The 12,288-nt window shown below is 40.5% G+C and overlaps 1 protein-coding gene across 1 annotated transcript in view; it reads right to left on the minus strand.

Moving 5' to 3' along the window:
• Positions 1-4: 4 nt before the first annotated feature.
• The window catches only part of LOC119722078 (putative glutamate synthase [NADPH]), a 33,343-nt gene continuing 21,059 nt past the window's right edge, over positions 5-12,288 (minus strand). Inside the window, exons 20-37 of the mRNA XM_038192093.1 lie at positions 12,026-12,226; positions 11,118-11,298; positions 10,233-10,366; positions 9,851-10,135; positions 9,142-9,266; positions 8,504-8,642; positions 7,489-7,674; positions 6,794-6,909; positions 5,639-5,816; positions 5,250-5,515; positions 4,932-5,054; positions 4,564-4,741; positions 4,164-4,439; positions 3,277-3,436; positions 2,436-2,599; positions 1,866-2,033; positions 918-1,188; positions 5-273 (exon numbers count right to left, since the gene is read on the minus strand). Of these exons, the coding sequence (XP_038048021.1) occupies positions 77-273; positions 918-1,188; positions 1,866-2,033; positions 2,436-2,599; positions 3,277-3,436; positions 4,164-4,439; positions 4,564-4,741; positions 4,932-5,054; positions 5,250-5,515; positions 5,639-5,816; positions 6,794-6,909; positions 7,489-7,674; positions 8,504-8,642; positions 9,142-9,266; positions 9,851-10,135; positions 10,233-10,366; positions 11,118-11,298; positions 12,026-12,226 (3,348 nt within the window). The 3' untranslated portion in view covers positions 5-76. The remainder of the gene's footprint in view (positions 274-917; positions 1,189-1,865; positions 2,034-2,435; positions 2,600-3,276; positions 3,437-4,163; positions 4,440-4,563; positions 4,742-4,931; positions 5,055-5,249; positions 5,516-5,638; positions 5,817-6,793; positions 6,910-7,488; positions 7,675-8,503; positions 8,643-9,141; positions 9,267-9,850; positions 10,136-10,232; positions 10,367-11,117; positions 11,299-12,025; positions 12,227-12,288) is intronic.

A 12,288-nucleotide genomic window follows, 5' to 3' on the forward strand; every position in this document is an offset into this window, starting at 1 on the left:
GATTGTTTTTTTTTTGGGCCTTATACAAGTATGTTGGCAGAGCTGTAATCACCCCCACGTATCTTTCACTCATCCTTCAAGCCACACATTGGACCATTGGCTGGTTCCTGACTCCCTCCATCTTGGCCTTGTCCACTTTGACACCGGGGGTGAAGACCACACCTCCTGGCCCAGCGAGGGACGTGTGACCCATCAGGTGGAGGTCAATCTCCCGAGCCGCCTGCCGTCCCTCGTTGATGGCGTGGACGACCAGCGATTGACCACGATGACAATCTGACAACAAAAAGCAACACATAACTTGTTTTTCCTATTGATTTTAAATGGCAAGAGCTAATAAACAACCCCAAAAAACAGGAATTGAAAGGAAATTTCCAATAACCAGACACACACAACTTTTTTCAGATCCTATACGACTCTCTTCCGCACTCAAATGGTCCCTATTATTGATGCAAAATGGTCTTTCACACCATACTTTCCAAGTAAGTTCATTTACTCAAAGAAAAGTACGGGTATTTACCTTCCAGGGCAAAGTAAACAATTATTAAAGTAAACAATTATTAGACCAAAATAAATTCAGAAACAGCCATTTCCCTATTGTTTTGAATAATTTTTTGAATGGGCTGCAATCCTAAAGAGGTTGTGTACAAAGCAGGAATGCTTTTTTCTTGTGGAATTTTTGTCATTGTATGCAAGTCCTGTGTACGAGAACTCGGAAAATGACACAGCCTCCAAATTAAGTAGACGTTTAAATACGACCTTTTCATTCTATCAGGATGAAAGTATATATTTAATCATCTACTCCAAAATTTGGAAGCTGGTCAAGATCTAAATGTTAGACCCTCTAGCTCCTTATCTAAAATGTTTGCTTGTTTATATTTAGCCGTTTGTTTGTTTTTCAAGGAAAACAAAAATCTTACCCCCGGCAGTGTAAACTCTTGACACGCTGGTCCTGTATTTCCCGGTCACAGTCTCAATATTTGCCCTGGGGTCCTGGTCCAACGCTAGCTGGTTGATGATACTATCCTCAGGCCCTAGGAATCCCATGGCAAGGAAGACCAAGTCTGCCTTGAAGGTCCTCTCAGTGCCTCGGACCTTCTCCATGGTGTACCGGCCCGAGGGTTCGCGCTTCCATTCCACCTTGACGGTGCGGATGCCTGCGACACGGCCAGTACCGTCATCCAGGAATTCCTGTAAAATAGTTGGGAGTAATGTTTAGAATTGATCAGAAATTTGACAGAGCAATGAATTATGCCGTAAGTTGGCCTCTTCTTAGTCAGGGATATAAACTTTAAGGGTACAAAAAGGAGGAAATTCCTTGACTTAAGAAAACTTGCATGTTTTTAAAAAATGTTCAATCAATGGCAGACAGGGGATTAAAAGAAAGGGACATCGGATAAACTGAGGAAAAGTTGCATGACTCCATATTGAAGCAGTTGTGTCTTTCGGTGGATAAAAATGTTTGATACGTTTGTCCATAGCATTTTGTTCCTCATCTTTATTATTAAATGTTCATAGGATTGCAAGCTCCACATTACCCACACCATTTATGTAACACAAGATGTATGTATCTTTATGTTTTTCATCTTAAAGTAAAAAATAAAAAAGCAGTAAATTTACCACATAAAGTAACTGACAATTTGACTATTGTCACTTTTAAACAACACCAGGCTTTCAAGCAGACCCAGGTGAAATAGGAGGAGAACTGTATGATCAAATTTAAAAAAAAACACCAAAAAACAAACAAACAAACAGGAGAAAAGGACTTTGGAGGAGAAAATCTGGATAAAACTAGGACTGTTGTGGGCTTTCAGGAGTAGTATTCTTTGATAATCACCCATGTCCACAGCATGAAACGTTGCTTTTACCTCACTCAGGATGTCAAAGTTCCTGGGGTCTTGTCCATGCTTCAGTTTGACCTCATCGTGGCCGTAGTCAAAACGCAGAACCCGGGGCCATGTCGGCCAGGGGTTGCTGTTGGCCCTTGTGGGAGGAGGTTGAGAGAGGATCTCAAAGGTAGTAATGGACTTGGCATCCTTAGTGGGAAAGAGGTTAAAATCTGATCAGCTGAAGTCAAATGACACATGAATACATAGCAACTGTTTCTCAATACCTTCCAAACTTTTTAGTAGAAATTAAAGTATCAAATTAGAAGTATCATTTTTAGTAGAAATTAAAGTATCAAATTATGCACAATTAATGACACTAATACATGTACTGCATTTTGCCCTTCACCCAAGCTTACAAATTTGTCTTACAAGTCAATGAACGATCTTTAAAATATTTCCAAAGTAAAAGTATTGCAACAACCAACCACTTGCATACAGTTAGGTATAAAGGTTAAATAGGTTTATCGGCTAAGCAAATTTTGATTACAAGCCAATACATAGAAGTTTGGATCTGTTTCTGCTTATGACGTCCAGCCCATTTCTGCTTACCATCCGTAGTGATGTTCCGATGCAATCTACCCCGGTGTCCCCACCTCCTATGATGATGATATCTTTACCCTTCGCATCGACGTGATCGTTATCGTTGCCCATCTGTCTCTGCTGCCATCTCCCCAGGAAATCCATCGCAAAATGGATGCCTTCTAGGTCTCGGCCTGGAAAAACGTAAAACAGTCATCACATAATCCTCACCATTCGTAGGTTTGGAAGTATTTTGAAACCTTTTCTATTTGAGAATGTTGTATTGAATAGCAATATAAGCTGAGCTTGCACTACTTGTGCCGGCCAACACAAGGATGTATATTGGGGCTGTAAAACTGTTGTATCGGTGATCTGCTGAAAATATTTCACATTCTGGTTTCTCCCTAATAAATTAGGGGGCAAAACATTGCATTAATTTACTAGAAAAGAAAAAAATGTACAGTATGAAGTCTATTGGTTTTCCAAAACAATTTAGTTTTCATGATCTTCATTGTAAGAGTGATATTGTCAGTCGTACCATGAAGTGACGTATCGTATGCACAAAGTCCACAGTCGATACATCATTTGCACCGGACGAATTAATACAGCTGGAATTAGGAGTAAGATACCCCAAAGCAGAATTTGAAACTTATATGTTACCCTTCATCAGCCATACGAAAGCTCATAACTTGCAAAAATTATTACGTTAAACACTCCATTTCCTTCTCCCAAAAAATATCTTTTTTAAGAGAAGCCAGCAATTCAATTTACCAACTTTAGCCTCAGAAAATCAGTAACTCAGTTTGGGTGCCATATCCAAGAACAATGGGCCAATCATCTTCACATTTGGGGTAAACAGTTGAATTCTCACCAGGTATGGGCAGATCCCTGGGGCGTGTGGACCCCACGCACAGCAGCAATGCATCATGGTCTTGCAGGAGTTGTTTAGGGCTGATGGTGTCGCCCACGTTTGCGTCGGTTACAAACTGTATCCCCTCATCTCGCATCAAATCAACACGACGCTGCACAACCTGTGGAAAAAAACAACAATGTGAACACTAGTCGATATTTTGTTCAAAAAATTGTGTTAATTATTTACACTAACTCCACACTTGTAATATATTTAGACTTCAGGGCTCAAAATTGAGTGATTGGGAATACAGGCTTGGAAAATGCTTAATAAGCTATCGCTTACTTTCAAAGTGCAAGAGTATGCTCAGTTACATTTCAGTTTACAACTAACTTACAGACCGGTTTAATGAATGATACAAGAAAGCTGCAAACTTATGTCAACACTTTGATCATGTAATCTACTTTGCTATCACTTTTAAGAAAGGTGGCTTCTTTTAAAAAGGTGGAAGAAAAAAACATAAATGTTATTCTCTTAAATTTTATTTTCGTAAATTATTGATTTTTACATCTATTTTTAATTCAGTTTTTAAGACAATGAACAAAGGGCTAGATGGATAAGTTTCAAAGTTCAAAGATTCAAATCCTATTTCAGTCGATATTCCTTCTACAATCTCAACTTGATAAAATATTTAAACTTTCCTTGTCATGTGGCAGTGAAATATAGAACTTTATTCTGCAAATAGCATCTCAGAATTTCAGGTTTACTGCTCAAGAAAAGAAAACAATTAGAATCATTGTTAATGTTAACAATTATTTTTTACAACGGACTTATTCCTCAGTTCAAAAGAGTAGGTCACATACAATCTAATTAGTTTCAGAGGAGGAGGATGAGGATTGTCTACTCACGGCTTTGCTGAGTTTCATGGATGGTATCCCGTACATCAGCAGTCCACCGATCCTATCACTCCTCTCATACACCGTCACCAGGTGACCGGCTTTATTCAGCTGAGCCGCGGCTGCTAGTCCTGACGGGCCGCTGCCTACGACGGCCACGGTCTTACCGGTGCGGAAGGAGGGTGGGCGGGGCTTCATCCACCCTTGCTCAAAGGCGTGGTCGATGATGGTGTTCTCAATGTTCTTAATGGTCACGGCTGGGGCGTTGATGCCCAGAACACACGCTCCCTGAAATATAGACGGATAAGAAATACCCCTGTAGAACAGGCAGAAACATTCCACAAGTTCAAAAGTATTGAAATTTGTTTTGTAAACGAGCGGACGGGATTCAGATTTTGTTTTGAAGCCATACCTCGCAGGGAGCAGGGCAGCACCTCCCGGTGAACTCGGGGAAGTTGTTGGTCACCTCCAGCCTCTCGAGGGCGTCCTGCCACTGACCTTTGAAGACCAGGTCATTCCAAGAGGGGATGATGTTGCCAAGGGGACAGCCCGTGTGACCCTGACAGAAAGGGGTGCCACAGTCCATACATCTACGGGATAGAGGGAATCAGTAGTCAGTTTTAATTTTGGGTTTTTGCCTTCATAAACATAATATTTTTTAAGCACTATTTACTCAGTGCTGTCTGAGAAATCGTTTTTTTTTTCTTTCGCTTTAGTCAATTTATCTTTATCTTTTATCTTTCAAATTGAAAGACAGAAAGTTAAGATTGAAGTTCATACCTTGCGGCCTGTGTTTTAAGTTCTTTCTTCACAGACTTGTGGTCATAGATTTCACCCCAGTCCTTCATGCGTACTGCTACTTTCCGGTACGGTTGGTTGTTCCTCTTGTATTTAACAAAACCCCTGACAAAGAAAGAAGTGAACCCTATCATTATATCAAGGATAAATATATCACAAGAGTCTTTTGATGACTGACACTATTCTCATACTTCAATACTGGGTTTGGTTCTTCACTGACTTGACATAGAAAGACTAAACCCAACGTTGTACATTTCTCTGATGCAAAATAATTCCATCATTTGTGATTGATTCACGTACCTTGTTTTGTCTAAAATCCTCTCCAACTGTCTTTTTTCCATCTCAGCATCCGGTATAGCCTCCTCAATGTCGATCACTTTGGGTTCTGTCTTCTCATTGGATGGTTTCTCCCCATTCATCTCTAGTGGTCCGTTCTGATTGGTTGACCCATTTATTACATCCATTCCATTGGTCAGTTTGTGAGTGGATGGCTCTGCCTCCTTTTGCTTGGCAAGGTTTTTGGCTTTCATTTTGAGAAGTGCGTCTCTGTACTGATCAGGGAAGACCTGAAAAATAAAAACAAATTGATAAATTTTTATTTATTAATCTTCTTGGAAAAAGTATCTTAGACCACGAAGGCCAGTTCGATTTCTCATTCACGGTCATAAATGAGAGAAAAAAACATTTACCTTGACCAAATACTTGACTTCCTCATCCCAGTTGGTCAGAACCTTGGTTGCGACCTCTGACCCAGTCAGGTCAACAAACTTCTGGAGTTGCTCCTGGATGAAGGTCACATCTATGGCCTTGTCGACTGGTCGCAGGGTCACCGACTCCTTGTTGCAGAGAATGGGAAACTGTCCTGATCTGAAAGAACGAAAACAGGGTTCCACTGTAAAACGCGAGTAAATTCTCGAAAGTTTGATTGCCATATGTGACTGACCTCTGGAATAGACTGCATGAAGTTGTTTTCCAAGACTTATTAATTTAAGACAGTATGTAAGTCCTTGGGTTTGGAAATGACATTATCAAGTCAGTGTTGTAATCGAGCCCATCTCAAGGCGACCAAAAGTCCGGTCACAAGTAAATCGGGAGTAAGTGAAGTGTTGTTGTCTCATGGTTAAGGGCACTGGATTCATGGTCTGTGGGTAAAGCTGCGGGTTGTGGGTTCGAGTCCAGCCGGGGTCATGGTGCGTGTGCCCTTGAGCAAGGCACTTTGTCACTCATTGCTTCTCTCCACCCAGGAGTAAATGGGCACCTGTGAGGGCAGAGATGGTTATTGTGATTGAATAAGCTTGCTTGCGCCTAACAGGCAGCATCCAGCTGTGTACTCCCCAGGGAGCTGAGATGGTATTTGGAATGTTTAATTGGCCCAATGATCAGAGGTAATAATAATACTGTAAGCGCTTTGATTTAGTTTACTAATAACAGCGTTCCTAAATGCGGATTAGTATTATTATTATTATTATTATTATTATTAAGTCCAATCGCAAGTACATGTAACAGTGGGTGAACAACACAAAAGGAATCCTTTTGACACAGTTCATTTGAACAGCTTTTGACGCGACCGGGGTCTGGTTGACTTGTGAAGACTGGTGAGGACTTGCGATGGACGAAACAACAACACTGTAACAATTTAAAGTAATAATTTCGGAGAGCTGAAAATTGCAGAAAAATTCGAATTTCCCATCCACTTATTTGGCTCATTATCTGAAGTTGTATCCGAACAATTTCAATCTCACTGTGGGGAGAACGTTCAAATCACTTGGATGGCAAAAATGTATTCACAACCAGAGAAATTGTAAAAGAAGGAAAGTTAATTTAATGACAAGAAATATACATACCTGTCCAGAACATAAGCGATTCCGCCTGACATTCCAGCAGCAAAGTTACAACCAGTCGGCCCTAGGATAATGGCTCGTCCCCCAGTCATGTACTCACAACCATGATTGCCAACACCCTGTGAACATAAAGAGGCTTAATCAAGCGAAGGTTTTAGTTTTGTTTTTGCCACAGTTTAAACATTTTTCCTTATGTATAATGTTTTTTTTTTCCAAATACAAACCCAGTCTTATATGAACAGATTCGCTGATTAATTAGGCAAGACAACAGCATCTTGGCCTCTAGAGTTTGACCAATCAGCGGGCGCTTTCTATATCGGGTCTTCAGTCATTCATCCGTTGTCACGTCATAGACATGGATAAAAAAACCTGTGTCACACACTCTGTATCATGCTACACGATATGCGCCTGGCTGTTGTTGTATAACAAAACACTGCATTCGAATTGGCCAATCACACCATTAGTCCTGATTTGGGAATGAAATGACATCACGATTTTAGTAAAGTGGACTCCGATTGGCTGGCGCGCAGCTTGCATATATGTGCATGTTTAGACACATCAGATGTTATACAGGAGACTTGGCTCCATGGATACAGGTGATACTCGGACTAATACAAACCAGGCGCATCAGTTAACAATTTACATTTCTGCTCATGAAATAACTTTTTAAGAATCTTGTATCCAATTTCTTCACTTACCTCACAAACAGCGGTGGCGCCCGAGTTCCGGACACAGAATCTCTCAGCTGCCACGCCCCTAAAGTAGGCGGTTCCCCTCGTTGCGCCGTACAGGCAGACGTTGCCTACGATGATATTCTCTTCTGTTTTGAAGTCGCTTGCCATGTCTTTCGGGGGATACACTACTACCGTGCCTCCGGACAAACCCTGAGAAAACAAAACGTGACCCAAGAAGTGAACAACTGTAATGATTGGCTTCATAAAATGTGAACCCAAATTTCACTCATCTTTCTGTGAACTGCATTATAACTCACGAGATTTTATGAGAAACCTCCTTACATCTGACATGCACAACTCAAAAGACTGAGGATGTAAAAAAGACATAAAACTGCTCAGATAATTCAAAAATGCAAAAGAAAAAATGAAAAAAGGAAGCAGCAAATTTGATTTTTAAATGCCACGAGCAGAGTGTCGAAAACTTTTAATAACAGAATGTGCTTACAGTAAAAAGATTTGACTTGGCACATCCAGTTTTGTTCAGACATATGTTTTATTGAAGTTTTTAAATTCTGTTTAGTAGCTGTTTGTTTCCTTTTAACAAAGACTTCATTTAGGTTTTTAATGTTTGTTAATCCATCTGTTATTCAACATTGTCCCCTGAAATATGGAGATTTTTAAACTGAAAAAGAAATTGAATAAAACAGCTGCATACTTCTTACTGACCTCAAATATACAAATACAAAATGTAAGAGTAATTATTTTTAATTTAATATATTATGTAGTTTTTGTTTGTATATCCATCTGTTATTCAAGGTGTCCCATAAAATGTGGAATTTTTTTTAATTAAAAAAAAAATTGAAAAAATCTGCTTACTGACTTTATTTGTTTTCTTTTTTTCAAATTAATAAATCATCCCTGCATTGCACTGAATTGAACAAACTGAATTGAACTGAATCGAATTGAAAATATGGTCAACAGTCGCAAAAGTTCTAATATCCGACTGTTATTTTACTGTGAGGGTCAGGCTCTACGTTACCTTGCCCACATAGTCATTGGCATCGCCTTCCAGTTCCACGTACACACCGTGGGCCAGGAAAGCACAGAAGCTCTGACCTGCTGAGCCATGCAGCTTGATCTGGATGGACTTGTCTGGTAAACCCTGGTCGCAAAACTTCCTGCAATATCAAAGGAAGGCAAAACTTAGCTTAGAAAAACAGCAGTCAAGAGAAACAAATATACACACAGGAAGTAAGGCTCAGAATAAGTATCAAATTACAAGTCAGAAACATAAACACAACACCAGATAGGAAGTGATCCAACAGAACGACCTAACCATTAACAATCAATCAAGTCAACAGACAAATAAACACCCCAATACCGTACATTGTGTATGTAAACAAAAAACATTATCAATCAAAATGACTGTACATGCAAGGTTTGTTTTACTGATTTTTTTTCAGTGTGTGACAAAGTGGAGATAAAACCTGAAAAGGAATTCAGTGGAATACGTAAACACAACCCTAAAATTGTAATCCACTTGATTGAGATGTGTCTGACAAAACGGAGATGATTCCAAACTGAATCGACCCGATAGGTGTACGTGTTAACTTTTGTAAACACAACTTCAAAATCTTAATCCAAAATCTTAATCCAAAACAATATGAGTTGACTTACTTGGCAATATGGAAGCTGAGTGTTGTAGCGAATGCTCTACTCTGACTGGTAATCTCCATGTCCAGAGACACGTGATCTTTCTTGCCATCGATAACGTCCTGGGCTGCCTCAATTAACTTATTGTCCTGAAAGTCAAGACCAGCAGCATGCAATCAGTTGTCAAATTGGTTCAAATTAAGTGTATGGGGTAGTAAGGCAGAAAAAAAGCTGAAATTTAAGTTAAAGCACCATCAGACAAATGGTTTTTGCGCTACCGCCCGCCACTTTTTGGCAATTTTGGCCAAAATGGGTGCGGCTACCAATTTTCAAATGACTAAACCCAGTTCATACTCAGTGCAAAAGCGAACATGAATTTGAGACGTCATGGGGAGTATTCGCGCTGCGAATTCGTAAAAGTTGAACATATTTCAACTCGGGCGAATTTCGCAGCGAATGTTTTATGACGTCAAATTCGCATCGCATTCGCATTCGAGTATGAACAGGGCTTAAATCTCCACATCTCCATAACCTGTGGATCCAAAAAGAGTTTGTCCCAACTGCAGCAGAATGTTTAATAGACTAGCTCTCAGTGTGTTAGAATTGGCCATTTATGCGCTGGTCTTGATGGCTCAATGGTCTCATCAACGTTTACACCTGATGCACTGTGTTGCATCTGGAAGGGTTAGGTTTCACGAATTTAACAAAGCAGCCAGAAATAAAATTAACCTACCAATCGGTTTTCCAATTCAAAATTTTGCTCCACGCTGCCTCCTAGGGTATTAACTCCCTGCCTCATCTCGTCCGCTCTCTGAAGGATCTTGCCGAAGTCTAAGAGACGGCACTTGTCATTGGCTAACTGCTTGGCGACCACCAGCCTATCAGAGTGCCCGATCATCTCCTGGAATGTACGGAAGCCCAGCTCTGCCATGTGCTGGCGGACTTCCTCGGCTAGCATGAAGAAATAGTTGATGACGTGTTCTGGTTGGCCGTCAAACTTCTTGCGAAGCTCAGGATCCTAAAAAGAAAAGTTGGAGCGTTTTAGTTTTTGTCGAACAAAACTGACATCCTACCCACCCACCCCTAAAATATTAAAGAACAATGAATTGTCTTGCCTGTGTTGCCACGCCAACAGGGCAGGTGTTGAGATGACATTTTCTCATCATGATGCATCCTAGAGCGATGAGGGGAGCCGTGGAGAATGCAAACTCATCAGCTCCAAGGAGAGCTGCTATTACAACATCACGACCTACGGAACAGACACAACGACGGTTAACTACCTAAGAATTGTCTCACACGTTCATGGATTAGGAATACTGACTGAAAGAACCAAGCAAGAACCGTAGGCCAATGTGTCTCAACGAGACAGGTTTTAGGATGATTCTTGCCAAAAACTGGGGCAAGAATCAAAACAGTCATTTCAGGGCCCCTGGGGAGAACAGCTCATTGAAAAGTGACAGGAATTTCCGTGTCATATAATACAAAATGAATAAATAAAAAAATAAAACTGTAATCAAGTCAATCACTAGTCGATCATATGTCAATTACAAGTCAATCACATCAGTCACAAGTTAATCACGAGTCAATCACAAGTCAGTCACAAATCAGTAACAAGTCAGTCACAAGTCAATCACAAGACAATCACGGGTCAATCACAAGTCAATCACAAGTCAATCACAAGTCAAACACAAGTCAATCACTAGTCCAACACTAGTCCAAACACAAGTCAATCACAAGTCAATCACAAAGTAGGTCAAAAGTAATAAAGGATAACACAGGGATAACTAGGGCACAGTTCATTTGAGTAGCTTGTGACCCGACTTGAGACTGAATGGCTCGCGATTGACTTCATTGTGATGACTTGTAATAGCACTTGATATTAAACAACACTGCTTTCTATGTAAACAATGCACTGCATAGGCAATGGCAGGCTTTTCATTACATCATATTTCAATGCTATACATCATCACCTGCCCCCCCCCCTCCATTCTCAAAGTTACCTGTCCTAAGCTGTCCATCCGTCTGCACTTTGACCCTTGACCTGAGGTCATTCAGCACCAGTGTCTGGTGCGTCTCGGCCAGGCCCAGCTCCCATGGTAATCCTGCATGCTTGATGCCTGTCCATGTGCTTGCCCCTGTGCCTCCATCGTGGCCAGAGATGGTGATGTGCTCAGCAAGGCCCTAGAGAAAAATAATCAAAAACATTTAGGTAAACCAAGACAAACTTGGATAAAGTTGAATTCTGTCTCGAAGAAACATTTCGTCTGTATACAACCTCAGTTGACCAAAAAAAGACTTAATATCAGACTTGGTTAAGACTGGTTTATACTTGAAAGGAATAATTGTGTTTAATACAAAAAGTTACAAGACAAATTTACAGGAGTTGAAAAGAGTTCAAATTGTATGGTATCTACGTTATGGTGCCATCTTTTCATAACCATTTCAAAGTTCAACTGACTGTTATACTTTGTGTATACTTGAAATAATGTGCATACACGGAGCTTTGTTGATAGAAAAACGATCACAGTTTTTAAGCATTTTAAAGATCAATAATAATAAAAAAAATTCATAATGTGTCCCCCTGAAATTTCCCACTTTTCATGATATTTTTAAGGACAAAGATAAGCTTTTTAGACTTGTTTTTATATTTTCATGGCATTGGCTGATCCCCTATCCAGTTCTTTAGTGTGACGTCATCTCAATTCAACCATGCATACTTCACACGGTGTAGCATAGCACGAATGGAACCGGAAGTTAACGCACCTCGAGCCTTTATCCAATTGGCGCTAGCAATCAGTGGTGCACGCGTGTATGACGTTTTTACTATTACGAACCGGATAGTTCAGCTTTCATTTATGGATTGTTTGAAGAAAATACTTTGTTATTATTGTTTTTGTTGGTGTTGTACCTTTGCCACGCCAGCAGCCACCACCCCTACTCCCACCTCTGACACCAGCTTGACACTAATCCTAGCCTCTGGGTTGGCACACTTCAAGTTATAGATGAGCTCAGCTAGGTCCTCAATGGAGTAGATGTCATGATGAGGGGGCGGGGACACTAGCCCCACCCCTGGAATGGAGGAACGGGTCTTGGCTATGGCGTCGGACACCTGCATGAAATGCAAGACATCACAAAATTTGGTTTGAAAATTTCCCCCAAAAAGCTTCAAAA

Source organism: Patiria miniata, unplaced genomic scaffold (assembly GCF_015706575.1).
Source record: "Patiria miniata isolate m_02_andy unplaced genomic scaffold, ASM1570657v1 HiC_scaffold_14, whole genome shotgun sequence".
NCBI lineage: Eukaryota > Metazoa > Echinodermata > Asteroidea > Valvatida > Asterinidae > Patiria > Patiria miniata.